At 24.0% G+C, this 24,674-nt stretch overlaps 12 protein-coding genes, 1 non-coding gene and 1 pseudogene across 13 annotated transcripts in view; 11 read left to right on the top strand and 3 right to left on the bottom strand.

The window, feature by feature from the left end:
• Positions 1-117: 117 nt before the first annotated feature.
• DDB_G0287797 (hypothetical protein) lies at positions 118-2,205 on the top strand (the record flags this gene model as incomplete). The annotated part of the gene is made up of 1 exon (XM_631971.1): positions 118-2,205. One exon carries the CDS (start codon positions 118-120, stop codon positions 2,203-2,205), a length of 2,088 nt encoding a protein of 695 aa, XP_637063.1.
• Positions 2,206-2,789: 584 nt separating this feature from the next.
• tRNA-Thr-UGU-6 lies at positions 2,790-2,879 on the top strand. The gene has a single exon. It is a non-coding gene; the product is annotated as a tRNA-Thr (tRNA).
• Positions 2,880-3,142: 263 nt separating this feature from the next.
• gcvH5 (glycine cleavage system H-protein) lies at positions 3,143-3,634 on the top strand (the record flags this gene model as incomplete). The annotated part of the gene is made up of 1 exon (XM_631970.1): positions 3,143-3,634. The coding sequence occupies one exon, from the start codon at positions 3,143-3,145 to the stop codon at positions 3,632-3,634; it is 492 nt and encodes a 163-aa protein (XP_637062.1).
• Positions 3,635-3,944: 310 nt separating this feature from the next.
• gcvH4 (glycine cleavage system H-protein) lies at positions 3,945-4,574 on the top strand (the record flags this gene model as incomplete). The annotated part of the gene is made up of 1 exon (XM_631969.1): positions 3,945-4,574. One exon carries the CDS (start codon positions 3,945-3,947, stop codon positions 4,572-4,574), a length of 630 nt encoding a protein of 209 aa, XP_637061.1.
• Positions 4,575-4,656: 82 nt separating this feature from the next.
• DDB_G0287793 (hypothetical protein) lies at positions 4,657-5,424 on the bottom strand (the record flags this gene model as incomplete). The annotated part of the gene is made up of 2 exons (XM_631968.1): positions 4,657-5,176; positions 5,276-5,424. 2 exons carry the CDS (start codon positions 5,422-5,424, stop codon positions 4,657-4,659), a joined length of 669 nt encoding a protein of 222 aa, XP_637060.1.
• Positions 5,425-5,762: 338 nt separating this feature from the next.
• On the bottom strand, positions 5,763-6,293 carry gcvH3 (glycine cleavage system H-protein; the record flags this gene model as incomplete). The annotated part of the gene is made up of 2 exons (XM_631967.1): positions 5,763-6,045; positions 6,127-6,293. 2 exons carry the CDS (start codon positions 6,291-6,293, stop codon positions 5,763-5,765), a joined length of 450 nt encoding a protein of 149 aa, XP_637059.1.
• Positions 6,294-6,890: 597 nt separating this feature from the next.
• On the top strand, positions 6,891-8,378 carry tubA (alpha tubulin; the record flags this gene model as incomplete). Its single annotated transcript, XM_631966.1, has 2 exons — positions 6,891-7,518; positions 7,633-8,378. The coding sequence occupies 2 exons, from the start codon at positions 6,891-6,893 to the stop codon at positions 8,376-8,378; spliced, it is 1,374 nt and encodes a 457-aa protein (XP_637058.1).
• Positions 8,379-9,107: 729 nt separating this feature from the next.
• gerB (germination protein p109) lies at positions 9,108-9,491 on the top strand (the record flags this gene model as incomplete). The annotated part of the gene is made up of 1 exon (XM_631965.1): positions 9,108-9,491. One exon carries the CDS (start codon positions 9,108-9,110, stop codon positions 9,489-9,491), a length of 384 nt encoding a protein of 127 aa, XP_637057.1.
• Positions 9,492-10,802: 1,311 nt separating this feature from the next.
• DDB_G0287867 (hypothetical protein) lies at positions 10,803-11,084 on the top strand (the record flags this gene model as incomplete). Its single annotated transcript, XM_631964.1, has 1 exon — positions 10,803-11,084. The coding sequence occupies one exon, from the start codon at positions 10,803-10,805 to the stop codon at positions 11,082-11,084; it is 282 nt and encodes a 93-aa protein (XP_637056.1).
• Positions 11,085-11,544: 460 nt separating this feature from the next.
• DDB_G0287789 (hypothetical protein) lies at positions 11,545-11,826 on the top strand (the record flags this gene model as incomplete). The annotated part of the gene is made up of 1 exon (XM_631963.1): positions 11,545-11,826. The coding sequence occupies one exon, from the start codon at positions 11,545-11,547 to the stop codon at positions 11,824-11,826; it is 282 nt and encodes a 93-aa protein (XP_637055.1).
• Positions 11,827-12,275: 449 nt separating this feature from the next.
• Positions 12,276-14,150, top strand: DDB_G0287787 (annotated as a pseudogene; the record flags this gene model as incomplete).
• A 1,964-nt stretch (positions 14,151-16,114) lies between these two features.
• On the top strand, positions 16,115-16,321 carry DDB_G0287785 (hypothetical protein; the record flags this gene model as incomplete). The annotated part of the gene is made up of 1 exon (XM_631961.1): positions 16,115-16,321. The coding sequence occupies one exon, from the start codon at positions 16,115-16,117 to the stop codon at positions 16,319-16,321; it is 207 nt and encodes a 68-aa protein (XP_637053.1).
• A 111-nt stretch (positions 16,322-16,432) lies between these two features.
• On the bottom strand, positions 16,433-21,406 carry DDB_G0287859 (Zinc finger, N-recognin domain-containing protein; the record flags this gene model as incomplete). The annotated part of the gene is made up of 3 exons (XM_631960.1): positions 16,433-20,958; positions 21,051-21,229; positions 21,369-21,406. 3 exons carry the CDS (start codon positions 21,404-21,406, stop codon positions 16,433-16,435), a joined length of 4,743 nt encoding a protein of 1,580 aa, XP_637052.1.
• A 1,586-nt stretch (positions 21,407-22,992) lies between these two features.
• Positions 22,993-24,674, top strand: part of cinC (elongation factor 2) — a gene marked incomplete at both ends in the record, with an annotated part of 2,696 nt that continues 1,014 nt past the window's right edge. The window contains 2 exons of the mRNA XM_631959.1: positions 22,993-23,072; positions 23,207-24,674. The exon at positions 23,207-24,674 is cut by the window's right edge and continues 1,014 nt beyond it. Of these exons, the coding sequence (XP_637051.1) occupies positions 22,993-23,072; positions 23,207-24,674 (1,548 nt within the window). The remainder of the gene's footprint in view (positions 23,073-23,206) is intronic.

Below are 24,674 nucleotides of genomic sequence, written 5' to 3'. Positions count from 1 at the left end.
TGAGGTTTTTTTTTTTTTTAAAAATTTTGTTAAAAAAAAAAAAAAAAAAATAAAATAAAAAAAAAAAAAAAAAAAAAAATAAAAAAAAAAAAAAATCTTTTCAAGACAAAACACAAAATGGAAATTATAAAGAATAATAATAATAATAATAATAATAATAATAATAATAATAATAATAATAATAATAATAATAATTTTTTATTTTATAAATTATGGAGGAATATTGTAATTAAGAATCAAATTATTGAATATTTGAAACTATTTAATCAAAATTATTCAAATAGGATATTTACTATTGAACAATTAAAAAACTATAAAGAAAGAGAATATTTAAGAGATATAACAATAACGATTCCATCCAATTCTATAATGGAAATTCATAAAATTGAACCGTTACTTTCATATTTTATAGAAAATGTTCAAGTTATTGAAACACCAAATCCAACCATGACACCATATAAAAAAGTATTTACAAGTGAAGATTATGATGAATCAAATGAATCAAATGAATCAAATGAATCATCACCACCACCACCATTACCATTTCCAAAAATTATTAAAAAATTTACAACATGTTTTTCAAATAATCAAAGAATTATATCTGGTTTATTTCCATCAACGACTTTAAAAACTTTGAAATTTGGTCACTTTTTTTCACAAAGTTTACTAGACCAAACTACTAATAAATCTATAATACCAAATGGTTTAGAAACATTATACATTGGTAAATCATTTAATAGCTATCCTCTCGGACCTAACCTATTACCACAATCATTAACTAAATTAGAAATTGGTGATGCCTATAGGTTAGCCATTGAACCAGGTTGGTTACCAGATGATTTAATTGAATTGGATTTAGGCTTTAAATATAAGAATCGATTACTACAAGGTTCATTACCAAATAAACAATTGAAATCATTAGATTTAGGTACGTTCAAAGGTGATATTGAACCAGGTGTATTACCAAATTCAATAACATCTTTAAAATCATGTGGTATTCCGAATTTCATTGGTACTGATCTATGTAATTCATTACCATCAAATTTAAAACAACTAGAATTGCATCAATTACCATCATCAACATCCCTAACCAATTTCTTACCAACTTCATTAACAAGTTTAGAAATATCTCAACCATTTAATCATGAATTACTTATACCATCATTAACAAATTTAATAGATTTAAAAATAACTGTTAATCAAAACCAATTCAAAACAAATCATTTTATTAATTTTCCAAATTCTTTAAAATTTTTATCAATTCAAAAAAAAGATGAAACCAAAAATAAAAGTAAAAATAATCATAATAATAATAATAATAATAATGATAATGATAATGATAATAATAATAAAAGTAATAGTAATCAAAATTTTAAAGAATTTCCAAATTCAATTGAATCATTATCAATTTCTAGAGAACTAATTGAAAATGATCAAGCATTATTAACATTACATTCAACAATGAAGAAGTTGAATATAAAATACCCATTTCCAAATTTCAAAGCAAATAATATGGATGGTGGAATGGAAAATTTCACATTACCTTTATTACCAAATTCTATAACAGATTTAAATTTAAATTTATATGATCGTGATTTAATTCCATCATCAACAGAAGATGGTGAAGCTGGTACTGGTACTGGTACTGGTACTGGTGCTGGTGCTGGTGCTGGTGCTGGTGGTATTATGTGTTTATCACATTTAAAGAATTTGAAATCATTAGAAATTTGTGGTTATACTCGTGCAATTATTCAAGATTCAATACCACAATCTTGTGAGACTATTATTTTTAGTATGTCACAGTATAATAGTCAAATAGAGAATATTAGATCATTATCAAACTTGAAGAATTTAACATCATTTTCATTTCACTGGTTACCACAATATTATTCTGCAAGTGATTTTTTAACAGATTTAGTTAATCTAAAGATTTTACAAATCTATGTTTCAAATGGATTAGAAGAAATTCCTTTATTGGAATCTCATTTATTACCTCAAAATTTAGAAACTCTAATATTACTCTCTGCAAATTTTTCATTGGATCTTTCATTACATCCTCCCTCTTTAACATCGCTTTATTTACCCAACGATGCAATTCAATTATATGATGACCAATTTTATCGAAAATATAAAAATATCATTAAAGTAATTAATGATGGCGATAGTGATGATATTTTCACAAATTTAATAAATAAAATAAAATAAAATAAAATAAAATAAAATAAAATAAAATAGAATAGAATAGAAATAGAAATGAAATAGAAATAGAAATAGAAATAGAAATAGAAATAGAAATAGAAATAGAAATAGAAATAGAAATAGAAATAGAAATAGAAATAGAAATAGAAATAGAAATAGAAATAGAAATAGAAATAGAAATAGAAATAAATAAAAAAGCCATAAAAAATCTTTAAAGAGTTTTTTTTATTATTTGTTGGTGGTTAAATTCTTAATATGTTTTTATATTGGATGGCTATTGTGCAATCTTTTAATGGTTTAACATTTTGATGGTTTTTCCAAGTGCTATTCATTACAAAACTGTAATATCCTTCTTTGGTTTATTATGTACAGAGAGGACCTTTACGTCAAAAGGGAATATTAGATACTTTTTCACTAAAACTTAACCAATTCCACCTTTATCTCGCATTCTGAATATTTTTCTTTTTTTGAATTGGATAACGCAATTATTAGTTTTTTCTCCTTGGGCACATTCTGAATATTATTTTTGAATGGAATAATGGTAAATTCTGAATATGGTAACTGCTATTTAATACAAAAAATACATGTGAGCCCGTGTCGTATAGTGGTTATTATATCTGTCTTGTACTATGTACTAAAGCGATAACAGAGGGTCCTCAGTTCGATTCTGAGCTCGGGCAGTTTTTCAATCTGCGAGCCTAAAGTCGCTGGTTCGATGTCAGTTTTGGCATTATAAAAATTTGAAAAAAAATAGATGGTTGAATTGATTTTTTTTTTATATCATTTTGAGTATTTTTGACTGATCTATTTGATATAGAAAATTAATATAAAAATAAATAAAATTAAAACATTTTTTAAAAAATGTAAAATGAAAAAAATGAAAATATTTTTTTTTTTTTTTTAATTTTTATTTTTCATTTTTTAGAGCGAGCAATTAAAAAAAATGTTTTTGTTCAAAACAACAAATAATTTAAGAAAAAGTCTTTCAAATAAATTTTTTTGTACAAGATATTCAAAAAATCATTTATGGATTTCAATTAATAATAATAATAATAGTAATAATAATAATAATAATAATAATAATATTATTATTGGTACATTAGGATTAACAGAGAATGGCCCAATTAATAAATTTGATGATGTTTTATATATCAAATTTCCAATAATAAAAGATGAAAATCAAGTTGATGATGAACCATTAACCATTTCTTTAGATACAATTTCTGACCAAATTCTTTTAAATTCACCAATAAGAAATTGTAAATTGATTTCAATTAATCAAGATGTACTCGATTATCCAAATTATATAAATTCATCACCAATGTCAAAGGGTTGGTTATGTAAAATAAAATTTTCAAATATAAATGATTTTAATAGTTTAATGAATAAAAATGAATATGATAATTATTGTAAAAATAAAATAATTAAAATTTAAAATAAAAATAAAAAATAAAAATTAAAATAAAAAAATAAAAAGACCCTCAATTAAATTAATAATTAAAATCCAACTTTTGGTTTACAAAAAGATATAAATCTCAAAAAAAAAAAAAAATTAAAAATTAAAAATAAAAAAATTACTAAAAAGGAAAAAAAAAGGAAAAAAAAAAAAAAAAGGAAAAAAAAAAAAAGGAAAAAAAAAAAGGGAAAAAAAAAAGGAATATATTTTTTTTATTGTTCAAAGTTAAATTTTTTTTTTTTTTTTTTTTTTTTTTTTTTTTTTGTTTTTCTTAATATAAACAAAAATAATGAACAAAATAATATCAAATAAAATAATAAATAATAATATAATATTTAGGAATAACTTTAATAATTTATTCTTTATTAGAAATTTTATTAATAATAAAAACAATAATAATAATAATAATAATAATAATAACAATAATAATAATAATAATAATAGAAATAAAAAGTTAAAATATTCACCAAATCACCAATGGATTAAAATTTCAGAAAATAAAGATTTTGCAACAATTGGTATTACTAATTATGTATCAGATATTGTAAATAATGAATTTAATAAAATCTTAAAAATTAAATTACCAAAAATAAATGATAAAATAAGGTTAAATCAACCATTTCTATCTATATGGACAAAAGAAGAAGAAAATATTCAATTTAAATCACCATTATCTGGTATAGTTTCAAAAGTTAATAATAAATTTAATAATCAACAAACTACAACAATTTCAACGAAAACAACAACAACAACAACAAAGATTAAACCAAAATTACCATTAAAATCAAATTCATTATTTTTTAATAATGACCAAGATTCATGGACAATTGAATTAAAAATTAATGAACCATTTCAAACCAATCATTTAATGACTGAAGAAGAGTATGCTCACTATTGTGAAAATACTGATTATAAATAAAAATAAAAATTCAAATTTAAATAAAACAAATAATTATTTGTATAGATTTTTCTTTTTTTTTTTTTTTTATTATTTTATTAATTTACAATCTTGATTGTGAAGCAATTTTATGAATAATTTTATGAGATTCCTCAAAACCATTAAATTGTTTCATTCTTTCCATCCAATTTGTAAGGATTGGATAAGGTTTGAAATCAAAATTTAATGCTTCCAATTGATTAATTTCACAATAACATGAGAAATCAGCGATTGTAACTTGATCACCAATTAAATAATTATTATTACCATTTGCTAAAAATATTGATTCAATCTCTTTGAATGCTCTTGGAATATTTAATTCTGCATCTTTTACCATATCTTCAGATTCGGATTTACCAAATTTTGGTAAAATAAACTTTTGAAAGAATAAACCCGCTGTTGCCTTTCTTAAACCAAGATGATGCCAATCTAAATACATATCAACTTTACATCTATTATTTAAATCATTGTAATCATAATATTGTGGTAATTTAAATTGTTGTGATAACCATCTTAATATAGTATGACTTTCAAATAATCTTTGATTTTCATATTGAATTACTGGTAATTTTTTAAATGGATTACTAAAAAAAAAAATTAAAAATTAGTAAATATATATATTTTTTTTTTTATAATTTATTATTCTTATTATTTATTTTTTAAATTGATATATATATAATTACATTTTTTCAAATTCTTTTGATCTTTGTTCCATATTTCTAATTGAAATTAAACGAAATTCATATGGTATTTTATTTAATATCATAAACCATAATACTGCTCTTGTTGGTTGTGACATTAAATCACCAAATAAAATAACTTTATTTGACATTTTTTTGTATGTGTTGTGAAATTAATTAATTTTTTGAAGTTTTAATTAAAAAAAAAAAAAAGAGAAATTTAGCTAACAAAAAAAATAAAAAAAATTAAAAAAAAAAATTAAAAATAAAAAAATTGTGTCGCCATAAAAATCCATATTTCTATTTTTATGTTGTTTTGGGATTTTTATGGTATTTTCTGATTTATTAATATCTTTTTTTATTATTATTATTATTTTTATTATTATTATTATTATTATTATTATTATTATTATTATTATTATTATTATTATTATTATTATTATTATTATTATTATTTATTATTAATTGTTATTAATTGTTATTAATTGTTTTAAACATTTGATTTATTAATATCTTTTAAGAATTGACCATATTCACTTTTTGTCATCATTTTATTAAATGATTCAAAGTCATTACTTTCCATTTTAATTAACCACCCTTTGTCCTCTGGACTATGGCTAACTATTGTTGGATCTACAATGACATCTGAGTTCAATAAAACTGCTTTTCCATCGACATCTGAAAAAAGATCAGCAACAGTTTTTGTACTTTCAATATTTCCAAATGGTTGTTTTCTTGTAATCGTTGAATTTAAATCTGGTAAATTAATATTTCTTTTTTTTAAAAAAAAAAAAATTTATAATTATTAGTTTATAATTTTTTTTTTTTTTTAATTTTTTAATTTTGGTACTTACACAATTGATTTTAATTGATCCGAAGCATATTTAGTTATTCCTAAAGTACAAGTTTTATTTCTATGGTTAAATTTAATCCATTCGTGAGATTCACTATAACGAGTACAAAATGATCTAAAGGGAGAATTGTTTTTAATATTATTTGATTTTAAAAAATTACTTATCATTTTTTTATAATTTAATAAAATAATATTTTATTAAAGTAAATAATTTGGAAATAATAAATAAAATTGAATTTTTTTTAAAAAAAAAAAAAAAAAAAAAAAAAAAAAGAAAGTTTTCATGTCATAATTATCATAAAAATATATATTAATATAATAATTTTATAATCAATCTTAATTTGGTAATTTAATCTATACATTCCTATTTTATTTTCAATTTAATTAAAAATCCCTTTCACAAAAGGCGCGCAAAATTAATTTTTTCAATTTCACAAAAAAAAAAAAAAAAAAAAAAATAAAAAAAAAAAAGATTTCAATTTTTTTTTTTTTTTTTTTTTTTTTTTTTTTTTTTTTTTTTTTCCAATTTTTTTTTTTTCATCACCAATTTTCAATTTTTTTTTTTTTTTTTTTATTTTTTTTTTTATTATTATTTTTTTTTTTTTTTTAATAATAACTTTGTAAAGATTTCTTCATTACCAGAAACTTATACAAATAATATTTATTTCAATTTAAATTAAATAGTTTTATTTTATTTTTTTCAATTTTATTTTATTTGTGTATTTTTAAAAAAAACCAACAATCAACAATTAATAAAAAAAAAGAATGGGTCGTGAAATTATTTCAATTCATATTGGTCAAGCAGGTGTCCAAGTAGGTAATTCATGTTGGGAACTTTACTGTTTAGAACATGGTATCGAACGTGATGGTTCAATTCCAGCTGATCGTAAACAATCAAGTGACGTCAACAACCTCAACAAAGATTTAGGTACATTCTTTAGCGAATCAACCAATGGTAAGAAAGTTGTCCCAAGAGCCATCTTTTTAGATTTGGAACCAACCGTAATTGATGAAATTAGAACTGGTGATTACAAGAATCTCTTCCATCCAGAACAACTCATTACCGGTAAAGAAGATGCTGCCAACAATTATGCTCGTGGTCACTACACCGTTGGTAAAGAATTAATCGATGTTTGCGTCGATCGTATCAGACGTTTAGCCGATCAATGTGATGGTCTCCAAGGTTTCCTCGTCTTCCACAGTGTTGGTGGTGGTACAGGTTCTGGTTTCGGTTCTTTATTACTCCAAAAATTAGCTCTCGACTATGGTGGTAAAAAATCAAAACTCGATTTCTGTGTTTACCCATCACCACAAGTTTCAACCTCTGTCGTTGAACCATACAATTCTGTACTTTCAACTCATTCTTTATTAGAACATACTGATGTTAGTTTTAGTAAGTTATTTTAATTATTAAAAAAAAAAAAAAAAAAAAAAAAAAAAAAAAAAAAAAAAAAAAAATTATTTTTTAAATATTAACTTTTTTTTATTATTATTTTAAAAAAAATAGTGTTGGATAATGAAGCAATTTATAATATTTGTAAGAATTCATTAGATATTGAAAAACCAACTTATACCAATTTGAATCGTTTAATTGCTCAAGTTATTAGTTCATTAACTTCATCACTCCGTTTCCCAGGTCAATTAAATCTTGATATCAATGATATTCAAACCAATTTAGTTCCATTCCCACGTCTTCACTTTGTACTCTGCTCATATGCACCAGTTATCTCACGTGAAAAAGCTCACCACGAAACCATCACTGTCGATAACATCACCAGTGCCGTCTTCTCTGAAAAGAACATTATGGCCAAATGTCAACCAAATCTTGGTAAATATATGGCCTGTTGTTTAATGTACAGAGGTGATATCGTACCAAAAGAAGCCCAAAAAGCCGTTCAAAACATTCGTTCAGAGAAATCAAGAAACGTTTCCTTTGTCGATTGGTCCCCAACTGGTTTCAAATGTGGTATCAATAATCAAGCTCCAGTTTCAACCAAAGATAGTGAAATGGCTGAAGTCAAGAAGAGCGTTTGTATGTTATCAAACACCACCGCCATCTCTCAAGTCTTCTCAAGAATCAACCACAAATTCGATCTCATGTTTGTCAAGAGAGCTTTCGTCCATTGGTACGTTGGTGAAGGTATGGAGGAAGGTGAGTTTGCTGAAGCTCGTGACGATTTACTTGCTCTCGAAAAAGATTATGAATCTGTTTCTGCCTCAACTGAAGGTGAAGAACAAGAAGAAGAATATTAAACAATCACATCTTCTATGATAATATCAACTTTAAACTGTTGTTATTCTTTCATAATAAAAATATAATTTAATTCAAATAGAAATAAATGTTTTATTTTATATCAAACTTTAAAATTTTTTTTTTTTTTTTTTTTTTTTTTTTTTAGAATTTGAAACACTTAAAACCAATTTCCATTTTTAATTATTTTTTTTCTATTTTAAAAATTCAAAATTAAAATAAATAAATTATAATTAAATTGTAATTAAATTAAATTAAAATTAAAAATAAAAAAATTAAAAATAAAAAAATTTTAAAATAAAAAAAAAAAAAATTAAAAAAAAAAAAAAAAAAAAAATTAGTAAAAACTTTTTTTCTAAATTTAAACCAAATAAAATATAGATCTATTAATTTTTAATATCTTTATTTTTTTTAATTTTTTTTTTTTTTTTTTTTTAATTTTTTTTTTTTAATAAAATATTATTTTATTTATGATGATATTAATTAAATATATAAAATGTACATTTACCAACTGAAATTAAGAAAGTCGGTTAATAAACTTGGATTTTTTATTTTTAAAGTTTTTTAATTATCCAAAGTAAGTAATATTGATTTTTTAATATAAAATCTGAATTTTTTTATATGTTTTCAATATTGAAATTAAAAAACTATAAATAGATTGAGAATTTAGTTTTTCAAGTCTTCATTAAAATTCAAACATTTAACAAAAAAAACAAATAAAAAAATTAAAAATGAATATTAGAAATTCCTTAATCTTAATTATTTCAACAATTTTATTTTTTTCAATTATTAATGGTAGTTTATCATTAGATCCAACATGTGTTGGTGCACCAGATGGTCAAGTTTACTTATTTAGTAGTTGGGATTTCAAAGGTGATCGTTATGTTTACAATGTCTCTCAAGGTTATCTCTCATTATCTGATGGTTTCCGTGGTAATGTTCAATCTTTTATTAGTGGTGCTGATGTGTGTTTTGTAAAATGGTATCCAATAGAACAATATCAAATCACTGCTGGTGAATCACATAGAAATTATGCTGCTCTCACTAATTTCGGTCAAAGAATGGATGCTATAATTCCTGGTAATTGTTCAAACATTGTTTGCTCTCCAAAATAATTATTTTTCCTTCCCGTTATCAAATTTGATGAAAATCAAAAAAAAAAAAATTAAAAAAAAAAAAAAAGAATTTAAAATATTATATTTATTTTTTTATTATTAATCACGATATTTTGATTACCATAAAAATAATTAATAAAAAAAAAAAATAAAAAAAATAAAAATATTTAACTTTCCTAAAAAAGAAAACTTTTTTTTTTTTTCAATTTTCTTTTTTTTTTTTTTTTATTTATAATTTACTCAAAAATAATTATAAAAAGCTATTGGAAAAAAAAAAAAAAAATTATTTCATAATTAAATCATTCTAAACTTTCAAAAAATAAATTTTGGTTTATTAAAAATGGATAAAATAAACTCAATACAACTACAACAAACTTTTTTTAATTATAATAATAATTTCATTATTTATTGTAATATCTCATTTTTTTACTTTTAAAAATATTTACATAATCATCTATTACACAGTTTACTTTTTATACTACATCCTATGTATATTTTCATATATACCATTTTTATTGGCATTTTTATTCATATTATGTATATTGGAAAAGTTATTTTGGGTTTTATATGATACAACAAAAACTATATCTTTAGGTATAATATCATTCACAAAATCAATAATTAAAAAAGATAGAAAAAAATTAAAATTAGGAAAAAAAAATGAAAAAAATGACTATGATACAGATTTAAATTAACATAACAATTAGTAAATGTTTTTAAAATAATATTATGCCAAAATAAAATTATAATTAAAGAAAGTTTCAATAAGTAGTTCAATTAATTCATTCCTAATGTAGTAAATATTCTCATATAAAAAAAAAAAAAAATAAAAAAAAAAAAAATAAAATATACTTTTAATATAATATCTTGTGATATTATTTTAAAAAAAAAAAATAAAAAAAAAAAAAAAAAATAACAATTACACATTTATTAATGAATATCTTTTTGTTTTTCATTAATTTTTTTTTATTTTTATTTCTCATTTTTTTTTTTTCCCAATTTTATGACAAAATTTTTTTTTTCTCTTTCATATAATATCTTGTGATATTATTTTTAAAAAAAAAAAAAAAAAAGTGGAAATTTTTTTTTTTTTCTATGTGAAAAATGAAAAATAAAAAATAAAAAAGTATTGTTAACTATATCACATACTTAAATTTTTTTTTTTTCATTTTTTAATAATTAAAAAATATTTTGTTTAAAAAAAAAAAAAAAAAATCTTTCCAATGATTTTATTTTTATTTATTAATTAAAAAAAAAAAATAATGGAAAACTAGAATGTATATATGTGTGATGATGATGATGATGATGTAAATGAAACTATTAAATTTTAAAATTATTATAATTCAAGATGTTTTATGTAATAATAAAGATTATAAAGATAATAATTATAATAATAATAAAATTGAAAGATTAACAACAAGTGCATTATCAAGATCTGCAAATAGAATACCAACAACATCATCAACATCGACATCAGGAACAATACCAACTACTACTATTACACCAAGACAATCTATTATTAATAATAGAAATCAAATTATAAATAAACCACAAAAACAGCACCATTTGTTAGTTCAAATAGAAATACATTAAAAAGTGAAAATTTTCCAATGATATCAAGTAATTGGGAGAATACCAAATATTCAGATTATATTGGATTTGGGTCATATTATATGCGTTTTAAATTTCATTTTTTTTAATCTTCTTAATATTTATTTCATTTACAAAACAACAATATGATAATATGATGAATGGTACACTGTTGGAATTATTGAATTATCTCGTGATAAACATGTTTTCCTAAGGTGGTCAAGGTTGGATTGCAAATGAATTACCAACTGATGAACAATTATTATTTTGTTTATTCGTTGCTTACATGGATTATAAATTATATAGGGATGTTACTGCTCCAAATCCAGATACCATTTTCTTCAAAATATATTAAACATGAAGATAGTAAATGTAAGTTTCATAATACCCTATACACACCATATACATACTATATACTAACTTTTTTCATTCATTTTATATTTATTAATCTCAATATTCAATAATGATTAGTATTGCATATAAAAGACCATTACATTGTGATATTTTAATTCCAAAAGGAATTTATTCACAAAATAATGTAATTTGGGATATTTCACCTGGTTTTGATAATTTATTTTTCTCTATTGTTTTATTCTTTTATAATGTAATTCAAAATCAAAATGGTTATATTGAAAATTTTAATGTTGATTTATTAAATGTTGGTAGTTTTATTCGACCATTATTTAATCCAAATACTTATATAATTATAAGTAATAATAATAGTGATGATGATGAATTTTATTAAAATAACTTAATAATAACTTAATAAAATAATAATAAATAATAACTTAAAAAAAAAAAAAAAAAATGAAATAAATAAATAATTAAAATTTTAAAAAAACACATAATAATTCACCACACACTTTGGATGTTATTTTTTGAGTATTTAATACATTTTAGGTGTTCATTTTAGGTTGACTTGAGCAACAACCACCACCACAAAATGCGTTAACAGCCCAATGATATCAACAATTACAAGCACAACAGTTACAACAAGCACAACAATATCAATTATTACAAAAACAATTTATTTGATCTGATACATAAATGGATTAGTAACGAAAATTTTTTTCGCGCCTTTTTTTTCATAATTTTTAAAAAATTTTTTTATTTTTTATTTTTTATAATTTTTAAAATTTTTTTTTTTTTTTTTCATTTTTTATAATTTTTTATTAAATAATAATAACGAAAATAATGGCTGAAAAAGATTTACTTCAAATAATTGAAAATTTGAAAAGAGATAACGAGGAAAAAGATAAAAAACTAGAGGAAAATAATAAAAAATTAGAGGAAAAAGAAAATGGTGGAAGCCCTTGTAGAATCAAGAACTCAAACAGAGGTAAGAAAATATCAATGCTTTTATTGTTTTACATAATGTTTTTTACATATATCTAACAACTGTGTTTTTTTTTTAAGCAAAACAACATATTCTCAAAATTTTTCAAAAAAGAATGATTCGGGAATTATTAAAGAGAATTGCAATTTCAAACAATGGAAAATTCCAACAACAGAGGTTAAGGTTGAATTAGGTAATTTAGTAAATGAAATTAGTACAGGTCAATACACAGATGAAAAAGCATTACAAAAAGAGTTATTTAGAATATTTAGAATTTTAAACAAAGGAAAAAAAATCCAAATATATGATGGTACCTCTAAAATGATGTGCAGCTCTAAACCTAAAATGTTTTGTGATTTAGCAATAAGAGATATCAATTTCCCATATGAACCATACTGGGTTTATATTACAGGAGACATTAAAATCAATCAAAGTTTAGATACTTCACAATATAAAGGTCAAGTTATTAGTTACATGGAATTCGTAGTTGAAAATTCAAACCGTCATTTCAACGATGGATCAATGTTTGGTTTCTTGATAAACAAAGAATTAATCAAATTTTTCAGATATAAACTTTCAGATGGTAGTAAAAAGTTTGAAATAACAAAAGACTACCCTTTAACAACAGGTATCCAACATCTTTATGATCTTATGTCTTATGTAGAATATAACATCACTCCAATTCCATCCAGTTTAAAAATATCAAAAACATCAGGAGTTGAATTTTTCTCTGGCGCAACATCCCAAGTATTTATTGTTGATAATTCTAAAGTATTCAAGGTATTTCATCAAAAATTGGAATATGACAATGAAATTTCAATGTTGAATAGATTAAAGGGTATAACTGGTATTCCATCAATTATTAAATGTTGTGAAAAAGGTTTTTTTATTCAAATCTCACCAAGAGGACTCCCAATTGATAGCAGTGGTGCACCTGCATCATTTTATTCAGAGGTAACTTTATTTAATATTAATTATTATTATTATTATTATTATTATTATTATTATTATTATTATTATTATTATTATTATTATTATTATTATTATTATTATTTAATACTTTTATTTTACTTACTTTTCTAAAAATTGTTTAGTTGGTAGATATAATTCAATCAATCCACAAAAAGAATGTAATTCATAGAGATATTAGACCGTCAAATATTTTAGTTTTAAATAAACATCCACTTTTAATTGATTTCGGATTTTCTGTCAATAAAGGTGATGATTGTACATATCAAGGTAGTAAATCCACAGCATCAAGTAGAATATGCCAAACTTTAAAAAATAATAATAGAGATTATATATTTAAATTTGATGAATCTGATGATTTAGAATCATTGGTAAAAACTTTCATTTTACAAAAAGAAGAGTATGCAAATCAATTCATCAAGGGTATTAGTCGTAAATCTTTTGATCTTTTTGAAACTGCTTGGGATAGTATTAAACTTAGATTTCCTTGTTATGATAAATTATATGAATATGCTGCCCATAAAAATTATTCAAAGTTGAAAGAGGAGTTTTTAAAGCACTCAACCTCTACCACTACAACCAACAAATCCACTACTTTTACAATCAACACACCAACCTCTTCCACAACACGCAACATATCAACTGCTTCTACAACCAATACATCAACTACTTCTACAACCAACATATCCACCACCAACTTTAGCAAAGCTGTTCAACTGGGAGATCACCACCATATTTCAACAAGGGTAATTCAGGTTCGTTAACTATTGGAAAGTTTTATGTTATGTTTCATGAAAATTGGGAAGCAAATCTAAAGAATATTCCGACATTCAAAAAAAGAAATAGCGCACGATCTCTTTAGTTTCATGGTGTATACGGACAAAGACACAATACAAAAATCATTCACCATGGAACAAATTCAAAATGATAAAATCTTATATATCAACACTCCCTGATTACGAATCAAAAAAACAAGACCATTTCCAATTGCAGGTTAAACATTAGTTGTCAACAACTTTCCAATACAATAGTTTGTATTTCATTTAGCAATCATCTCATAACTATTATTATAAAATGAAATTTATAATGTTTCTTTTTTAAAATTTAAGATTCTAACATGGCAAACATTTAATTATTTCTAACTGTTTGCCATGTTAGAATCTTGAATTTTAAAAAAGAAACATTTTAAATTTCATTTTATAATAATATTTATTTCAATAAAAAAAAAAAATATTTCAAATAATTATATTTTTTTTTTATTTTTTTATTTTTTTCTAATATTTTAAAATCACAAGGGTAAAGTGATTATTTAAAATAGTTTTATTCTTATTAATTTATTATTTTTAATTTTATTTATTATTATTATTTAAAAGATTAAATTTTAGTTTATTTATTATTTAAATGTTTAATTTTTTTTTTTTTTTTCTTTTACTGATTTAAAATCACTATCGTAATGTGATATGTTTTAAAATAGTTTTATTATTTTTAATTTTTTTTCCTTGGTTTTTAATTTTTTTTACTAATTAGAAAAAAGAGTTTATACAAAAATAAAGTAATATGCCATCGTTTATTGGGTGGAAGAAAAACTCCAATTCAGGAGGAACACCAGGAGCATAACCAACTTCATCATCACCATTAAACTCGACAATAAGTAATGCAATTTCAGTTTGTGGATTAGGACCATTAGGATCTATTAGTAATACTTCAAGCTCGTCATTATAATCATCATTCCAACCAATTCAAATTGTAAACTCTAATAAAAATTCACCACCATTATCATCATCATCCACATCAACACCAAACTCATTAACATCACAAACATCAACACCAAACTTTTCAAATGACACAATTGGTAAATCATCATCATCATCTGTAACTAAAATTTTTTGGCCCCTCCCTTGTACAGTATATTTAAGATTATTCCAAGTGAAGATACCATCACTCATTTTAACAAAGTGGTGAACTACAAATTGATCATATCTAAATTTTTATTTTTTCTATGTTTTGAAATATTAGCAAGGGGTGGTAAAAAAGTATATTTTGGTGATATAGGTGAAAAATCTAAAAATTTAACCTCTTATTTCCAACGTAATGGTGTTTGTCCATGTACTGAAGATGAAAATCCTGCTTAATATATTTTAGAAGCAACTGGTGCAGGTATTAGTGGTACAACAAATCTTGATTGACAAACAGTTTGGAAACAATCAAAATAATATCAAGATGTATTACAAGAATTGGATCATCATTTAAAATCAAAAGAAACATTAGAAAAATATATTTCAAATGGTAAAGATGGCAACGTCGTTGAAAATAAAGGTAAAGCAAGAGAATTTGCAAATGGTTATTTAACTCAATTCATTAAAGTTTATAAACGTTTAAATATAATTTACTTTCGTGACGTTTATTATACAATAGGTAGTTTTGCTCAAAGTACAATCTCTGGTCTTGTAATTGGTTTTACTTTTTATGACTTAAAGGATAGTTCATCTGATCAACAACAAAGAGTTTTAATGAGTTGGGAAGCATTGATACTTGGTATTAATTTATTTAGTATCACTAATGTTTTTCATTCAAAAAGAATACTTTAAACGTGATACAGTAAGTAAATGATTGTTTTTGAAATTCCATACGTTATAGTATCATGTACACTTTTCTTTATAACAATTTATTGGACATCAGGAATTAACCGACCACTAGTGCAAACTTTTATTATTGGTTAATGCATATAATGTTTAGCGTTTACATTGTATCATTTGCTCAAGCATTAGGTGTAAACATTGCAGCTTTACCAATCATTTTATTCTATCAGGTGTTCAAATTCCACCCCCATGTTGGTTGGGATTATAATCATCGTTGTAGAATTTTTGGTTTTATAGTTGCTAATTGGGGTAGTTCAATTTTAGCTATTTTATTCTTTGTTTATTTAACTCAATAAATAGAATGATTTTATTTATTAACTTAAATATTTAATTATTTATTTATTTTTATTTATTTATTTATTTTTATTATTTAAATTATTTAAATTATTTAAATTATTCAAATTATTTTATTTATTTTTAATTAAAAAATTAGAGTTTGAATGATTCATCCAATTAATAAAGAGTTTTTTCAATTCTTTCTTTGAAAGAGTTAAATTGCAATCAGAGAGATCTGTTGGTTTTTTACCATTTTTATCTAAGTAAATGGAGGTTGAGAATGATCTTGTGAAAATACTATGTTTTGTTATGTAAACAAAAAGACTTGGAGAAGGAACATGTTGATAGTAACCTATTGGAGCGGATTGACAAGAATATAAATGGACGATTGGACCAAGTTTACAAGTTGTGCTTGGGCAAATACCAACACCACAAACTAAACAAACCATTTTGTTAATCTTTTTACAAACTGAACAATTACCAACATCAGTATTCTCTTTGATAGAATCGGCATATTTTGGCAACATTTCAAAGAAATCTGGAAGGAAGTCATATTGTTGTGGTGGTGGATAGGTACATAATAATTGTGGGAAACTTGAAATATTTGAACTGAGTTTTCTCTTTTTCATAAAGAAGTTCAAAGTTAACTCTAAATAATCCTTTGTAACCAATTGTGAGAATAAAAGTTCAATTGAATCGAAATTAAACAATAACTTCATACATTGATTAAAGTCTGAAAGTACATCCAAAGAAATATCAAAAGTGGTTGAAGATTTCAATGATTCTGGTTTGTAGAGATTATTGAAAATCAAAAGTTTTCTAAGGTATGGATGGATTTGATTTTTAAATTCTAAATAAACCTTTTGATCCAATTGTTTTAATTTATTTGAATCATCAAAGAAGAGTTTATTAAATTCTTCAATGATTAATTTTGAAACGATGGTTGGATTATCAGCACTTTCACTTGGAACAACTTTATTTCTAAAGCAATGATTAAGGAGTACATTGAAAAGGTATAATGCTAAACCTTTGAATAACAATTCAATTGGTTGTTCTTTTGGTTCCAAGTAAACTGAATAACTACTACTTGTGAATGGATCCATAAAGAAGGTTGATTGGTCGTAAATTGGTAAGAGTGGTTCTGGTTCAACATCTGCAGTCATAACTACCTTGAAAAGACGTGAAGTTGTTAACATTTCATTTTGGAATTCTTGTTCACTCATTAAATGGTATTCTGGATCATTTTCAGATTCATTGTAGAGTTTGGTTTTTCTTGATTTCAATTCCAAGGTTTCAATATTTTGTAAAACAAATTTCCATAAATACTTATCGATACTGTATTTGTTTTCTTTTTCCATCAAAGCTAAGAAATCGAAATAACACATGGTTGAGAATAATTCATTGGCTGAAGATTTAAAATCTAATGAAGTATCTGGTTTACCTAATGGAATGAGAATGTCACATTCTCTTGAGCAACCTGATTTTGGACATTTATAGGTATTGTTGAAAAGTGTATTGACTGGTGGTGGATTGGTTTTATTATATTTTTCTAAACATTTCTTGTGAACATTATGACCACAACTAGAGATATAAGTGGATGGACACCTTTGGAAAAGATAACATGCAAATAATGGTGCTGGATCATCTTTATATGGAATGTATTGTGATGTACCTGGTTTAATATCAATAAAGTAAAAGTTTTCAAGAAAAGTTTGATAACGTGGATCATAACCATTCTCTTTATCCTTTGAATATTGATAAACAGTTCTAGTTGCATTTTGGAATGTAACTGATGATAAATCAATATATGACATTGAAAATAATCTACCAACTTCTTCATTACCATTACAAATTACACAATTCTTTGTTGTTTCTTCATTAGTGGTGGTGGTGGCAGTAGCATCAACAGTAGTTGTTGTTGTTGTTGTTGAATCATCTTTAATATTTAAATCTTTTAATGAATCTTCAACATTTAATGATGAAGTGGTTGTGGTGGTATTTTCTGTAGTAGAGTTATCAACAGCAGCAGCAGAAGCAGCAACATCAACAACAGCAGCAACTACATTTGATTGTTGTTTAAATTGATTAAATATTTCAGAATCAAATTCAAAAAGAATATTGAAAACATAATTGATATTTGAAGTATATTCAGAATAAAGTAAATTATCTTTTTTAATGATTTCATTATATTTTAAAAGTAAATCATATAATGATAACATAACTTTACCATTTGATTCACCCAAGTTAACATGATAAACTTGAAGTAAATGAGTGATTGCATTCTCTTTAATTGTTGATTGGAATTTGAAAGTGAATTTATTTTCAGAATCCAATTTAAAGTATTCTTGAAGTGATTGTTGTAATTCCAATTTCTCTGAATCTTGTAATTTTGGTAAGAATTGTTCTTTAAAAGATTTGAAAGTCAATGTTAAAATATAAAAAAATTCATTGATTGGTGGAACTGGAACTGAAGAGAATAAACGTTTGATAACAGATTGTAATTCAAAGGAATTTTCATAATCAACAAATGTTGAGTGCAATGGTGCAACCAAAACATTGAAAATCATTTCGAAAAGGTATTGATCATTTAATGCTGAATAAACACCAGATAATTGTGATGGTAATTCTTCAAGTTGTGGTGGTAATGGATTGAAGTTGCCTGGTAAACCCAATGATTCTTGATAGGCTTTATACTTCTTTGAACAATTTGAAGAGATTAAATCACGATAGTTCAAAGAAAAGTATGGATAATATTTATCATAATATTTCCAATTGGTTTGATCGAGTAAAAGCTTTTCTGTTTCACCTGGTGTTGTAAACTCTTCGATATGCTTTTCACAAATATCATTTTCAGTGAAACCTGGTAAAATCATATCGAATGAACGGAAATGAACTTTAAAGAATAAACCAGACATGGCACCTTGGTACAAATGATAGAATGCTTGAGTTTTAGTTGGTGCAAGATTTGCTCTAGTTTGGAATACAGAGATTAACAAGGAAAGATTATCAACGAATACCTTTGAATTGTTACCATGACTGATTGATGATAAAGCATTAAAGAAAGTCAATAAGAATTTCTTTGTACCCAATAAACAGAGACCAACTTGAAGTATATGTAAATCGTACAACATGGAGATATCGGTGATATTTTCAGTGGAGGATTGAATATCATAGGTGATATAACAGAATCTAAACAAAAGAATAGTTGTAACCATTTCAGTGATATCAGCTTGAGTTAGATTATATTTTGTTGTCAACAATTCCATTGGATCCATTCCACTAAGTAATAAGAAAGCTGATAAAATACGGAACAATGGGAAATGTACAGGAATTTCAGCATAGGTGAAATTAACGAAAAAGTCCTTATGTTCTAACATCATACCACAACGATTTGTCATTTCTCTTTTTTTTAATTCTTTAATATTCTTTACCAATTTCTCGGCGATACTTTTAATTGTTGAATCTAAAAACTTCTTTTTCAAAGTTTCAGAATCAAAAATAAAATCTTTTTCAGATTCAATAGTTGTCAAAATATTTCTAATGGTATTGACAAGGTAATGTTCAGTGTTTAAAAGGAATTTACAAGTTGAAATTGATGGGTCAATATATTCCAAGGTTGTAAATTTATGATAAGAACCTGCCAATTCAAAGAATAAATCCATTTTCTCTTCATCGGTTACAAAGTATTTTACAATATTCGCGGATTTCATTAATCTTGGGAAATTTTCAAGATCAGTTTGTAACATAACATCCTTTTTGATATCCTCTGGATTTGAAGTTTGATAGAATGGTAATAACAATGGTACATAGTAATTCTTATGAGCACGTAATACCAATTCCAAGTAATTATATTTTGAATAGTCGGTACAAAACTTTGAAATTAAACTATTACCCAAATAGAGACTTGACATTTTCAAAGAGATATCGGTGGAAACTTGATCTCTATTTTTAAATAAGTTTGAATAGTTTTTAAGAAACTCTTCAATTACCACCAATTTGAAATTCTTATGATTATCATATAAAATGATGATCAATGGCAATAGAGAATGCAATGCGGTACTATTACCAAATACAAATGATAATAAACTTGAATTTTTACTTGCAAATGGTTGAATAATATCACTGTTACCATCCATTGAATGAGTTTCAATTTTGTAAGGTAATGGTTTGTGTTCATTCAATTTAAATTCACCATTCTCTAATGAATCTAAAACTCTTCCTGAAGTTTCTTCTGCAGCCATATGAACCAATGACGATGAAATTGATGCTATCATAATGAACCAACTTCCAATTAATATGGTCTCCTCTTTGTTCTCTTCAGAGATTGTTGGTTGAGTTGCTGATGTAGTTGACAAATATTGAAGATATTGAAGTGAGTATCTAAAGAAAATGTGAATATCCTTTTTAACGAAACTTGGAATCTTACTTAGTAGCTCTTGCTTTACCTTTTCATTGGATTTAATATGTTTACTACAATATGCTTCAGGTTTAATACCTTCACCACCACAATCACAAACTCTACCACTAGAATTTTCTGTCATTGAAATTGAATGTCCTTTTTCAATATGTTCACCATCAAAAAAACAATTTCTACAATAATAGTTTGATTCATTACAACAAGTTTTACATGAATAAAACCATTCTGGTTGTGTTGGAACTTTTTATAAAAAAAAAAAAAAAAAAAAAAAAAAAAAAAAAATCTATTAATAATTTTGTTGGTATATAAATAGAAAAAAAAATAAAACTTACTATGTTGACATTTTGAAGTTTCTTTTGATGGGTACTTTTCTAAAAATGACGTCAATGTCATTAATACCATTTTTTCAAACAAATCTTCAAATGTTGTATCAGAGACTCCATTATCTTTTAATGTTTTTTTAAATTCTTCAAATGTTGGTGCTTTTGAAACTTGAAAAGATGTTAATTTACTATTTAAATAAAAGATTAGATTTTTTTTTAAAATTAATTAATGATTTTTTTTTAAAATTAATTAATGATTTTTTTTTTTTTTTTTTAATTTCCTCAAAAATTATCTTGTTGTAATTATTTTTATTTTTATTTGCTTACTCTTCAGGTTTTGAAAATAAATTACTAAAAAAGCTCATTCTGTTTATGAAAATGAACAAATAATAAAAAAAATTGGTAATAATAAAAATGATATTAAAAAAAAAAAAAAAAAAAAAAAAAAAAGATAATTTTTGTGAAAAAAAAAAAAAAAAAAAAAAAAAAAAAAAAAAAAAAAATTCAAAAAAATCAAATTAAGATATTTTTTAAATGGGATATTTTCAAAAAATTGTTATTATTACAATTTTTTTTTTTTTTTTTAATTAAAAAATAAAAACACATAATTGGTTGGTGTTTTTTTTTTTAATTAAAAAAGGATATACCAAAAAATGAGATACAATAAAATTTGTTTTTAATTTTTTTTTTATTAATGATTTTTTTTTAAATATCCTAATTTTTAAAAAAAAAAAAAAAAAAATATATATAATTTCCTTTCCCTCAAAAAAAAACTTGTCGACTATCCTTTTTATTTTATTTTTTAAAATTAAGTTATTTTTATTAATATTATTATTATTTGTTAATTCGTGGTCAGACCAAGATTTGAACCCATTATTTTGAATGTTTTATTTTATTTTTTATAATTTTTTTTTTAATAAATTTTTTTGGGAAAAAAGAAAGAAAATCCCTCACCTAATCAAAAAAGTCTAAAAGCACCAATAATAACAACCTAATTTTAGTAAGCAATAATGCAATTATTACCAAATAAAATACACCAAACTCAGTGTCGATAAAAACAGATGGTAAGATTTATTTGATTTCAAGATTAGAATCAAACCAACTGTATGGATTTCTCCACACATCCCACCAAATGGGTCTCGAAAGGATAAAATTTGATGCTGGTAAGGCCACCCTATTAAAATAATGTCATTTTTAAAATTAAATTAGAACATTTTTAAAAAAAAAAAAAAAAAAAAAAAAAAAAAAAAAAAAAAAAACAGATGGCAAGATTTATTTGTTTTCAAGATTGGAATTGAACCAACTGTATGGATTTCTCCACACATCCCACCAAATGGGTCTCGAAAGGATAGAATTTGATGCTGGTAAGGCCACCCTATTAAAATAATGTCATTTTTAAAATTAAATTAGAACATTTTTAATTAATTTTAAAAATTATGGGAGTTTTTTTTTTTTTTTTTTTTAAAAAAATGTAATGTAAAAAGTTTTTTTTGATAACATTAGATTGAAAAAAGATTTAATATTTTAAAAGAAATAGTTTGGAAAGGACTTTTTTTTTTTCTTTGGTTTTTGAGTTTTCTTTTTTTATATAAAAAAAAAATGAAATTGAAAATATGTTCAGAATTGATGTCTTTGTAAAAATTAATATTGATTGGGGGGTTGTTTTTTTTTTTATATTAAAATTATAATATATTTTCTTTCTATTTTCCCAAATATTTTTTTTTTGGCCAAAGGAAAACTATTTAAACAAAATTTTTTTTTTTTTATTTTTGTCATATCAATAATAAATATTATTACATATACAAAACAAAATTAATAAAACTTAAACTTTATTTTTCCCCTACATTGGCCAAACTTTAATTTGCCTTTGTACAATTATTCTCTTTAAACTCTTATTATTAAAATTCATTTTAAAAACTCTCATTTCTAAAAAAACTAAAACAAAAAAAAAATGGTCAATTTTACAATAGATCAAATTCGTTCAATTATGGATCGTCGTGAAAATATCAGAAATATGTCTGTTATTGCTCAGTAAGTATTATAATTTATTTTATAATTATTATTTAATAAAATTTTATTAATTATTAATATTTTTTTTTATTTTCTATTATTATTATTATTATTATTATTTTTATTATTTTTTAAAATAATAAAAAAAAAAAAAGTGTTGATCATGGTAAAACTACTCTTACTGATTCATTAATTCAAAGAGCTGGTATTATTGCAGATAAGGTATCTGGTAATGCAGGATATATGTCATGTCGTCCAGATGAACAATTACGTGGTATTACCATAAAGTCATCATCTGTTTCACTTCACTTTGAAATGCCAAAAGATGAGAAATTACCAACTGGTTGTAGCTCACACGAATTCTTGATCAATCTTATTGATTCACCAGGTCATGTTGATTTTAGTTCTGAAGTAACAGCAGCACTTCGTGTTACCGATGGTGCATTGGTAGTTATCGATTGTGTTGAGGGTGTTTGTGTACAAACTGAAACTGTTTTACGTCAAGCAATGGCTGAACGTATTAAACCAGTTTTATTTGTAAACAAGGTTGATCGTTTTCTTTTGGAACTCCAATTAAACAGTGAAGATGCCTATTTATCATTTACAAGAGCCATTGAATCTGTAAATGTAGTAATTGGATCATTTGGTTGTACTGGTGAAAACAATGAATTTGGTAATGGTATGATGGGTGATATTAACCTCTCACCAGAGAAAGGTACAATTGCATTTGGTTCTGGCCTACATGGTTGGGGTTTTACAATTGGTAAATTCGCAAAACTTTACGCTTCAAAATTTGGTGTTTCTGAAGAGAAATTAATGTCACGTTTATGGGGTGATAATTACTTTGATCAAGAATCAAAGAAATGGAAAACTTCAAATGTACCTTCATCTGATGATGGTAGTGGTGAAGCAAAACCATTACAAAGAGCATTTTGTCAATTTATTTTGGATCCAATTTATAAATTGACTCGTGCAGTAATCGATGAAGATCAAGATAGAATCGATTCAATGTTGAAAGTACTCAACATTTCTCTCTCACCTGAAGATGCTGAATTGAAGGGTAAGAATTTGATCAAATCAATCATGAGAAAGTTCTTACCAGCTTCAGATGCCATTCTTTCAATGGTTGTCTCTCATTTACCATCACCATTGGAAGCACAGAAATATCGTGTTAGTCATCTTTATGAAGGTCCAATGGATGATAAATGTGCATTGGCTATTGCTAATTGTGATCCAAATGGTCCATTGATGATGTATGTATCTAAAATGATTCCAACCTCGGATAAAGGTCGTTTCTATGCATTTGGTCGTGTTTTCTCTGGTACCATCCGTACTGGTCAAAAGGTTCGTATCATGGGACCAGATTATGTACCAGGCAAAAAGGATGATCTATACCTTAAATCAATTCAACGTACCGTACTTATGATGGGTAGAAAGATTGAACTTCTCGATGATTGTCCATGTGGTAATATCATTGGTTTGGTTGGTGTAGACCAGTTCTTGGTTAAATCTGGTACGATTTCTACGGAAGAAACGGCTCATAATATAAGAGTTATGAAATTCTCGGTTTCTCCCGTAGTCCGGGTGGCTGTACAACCAAAGAATCCATCTGAACTACCAAAA

Source organism: Dictyostelium discoideum (assembly GCF_000004695.1).
Source record: "Dictyostelium discoideum AX4 chromosome 5 chromosome, whole genome shotgun sequence".
In the NCBI taxonomy this organism is placed as follows: domain Eukaryota; phylum Evosea; class Eumycetozoa; order Dictyosteliales; family Dictyosteliaceae; genus Dictyostelium; species Dictyostelium discoideum.
This window is presented reverse-complemented; position numbering and strand designations above follow the sequence as displayed.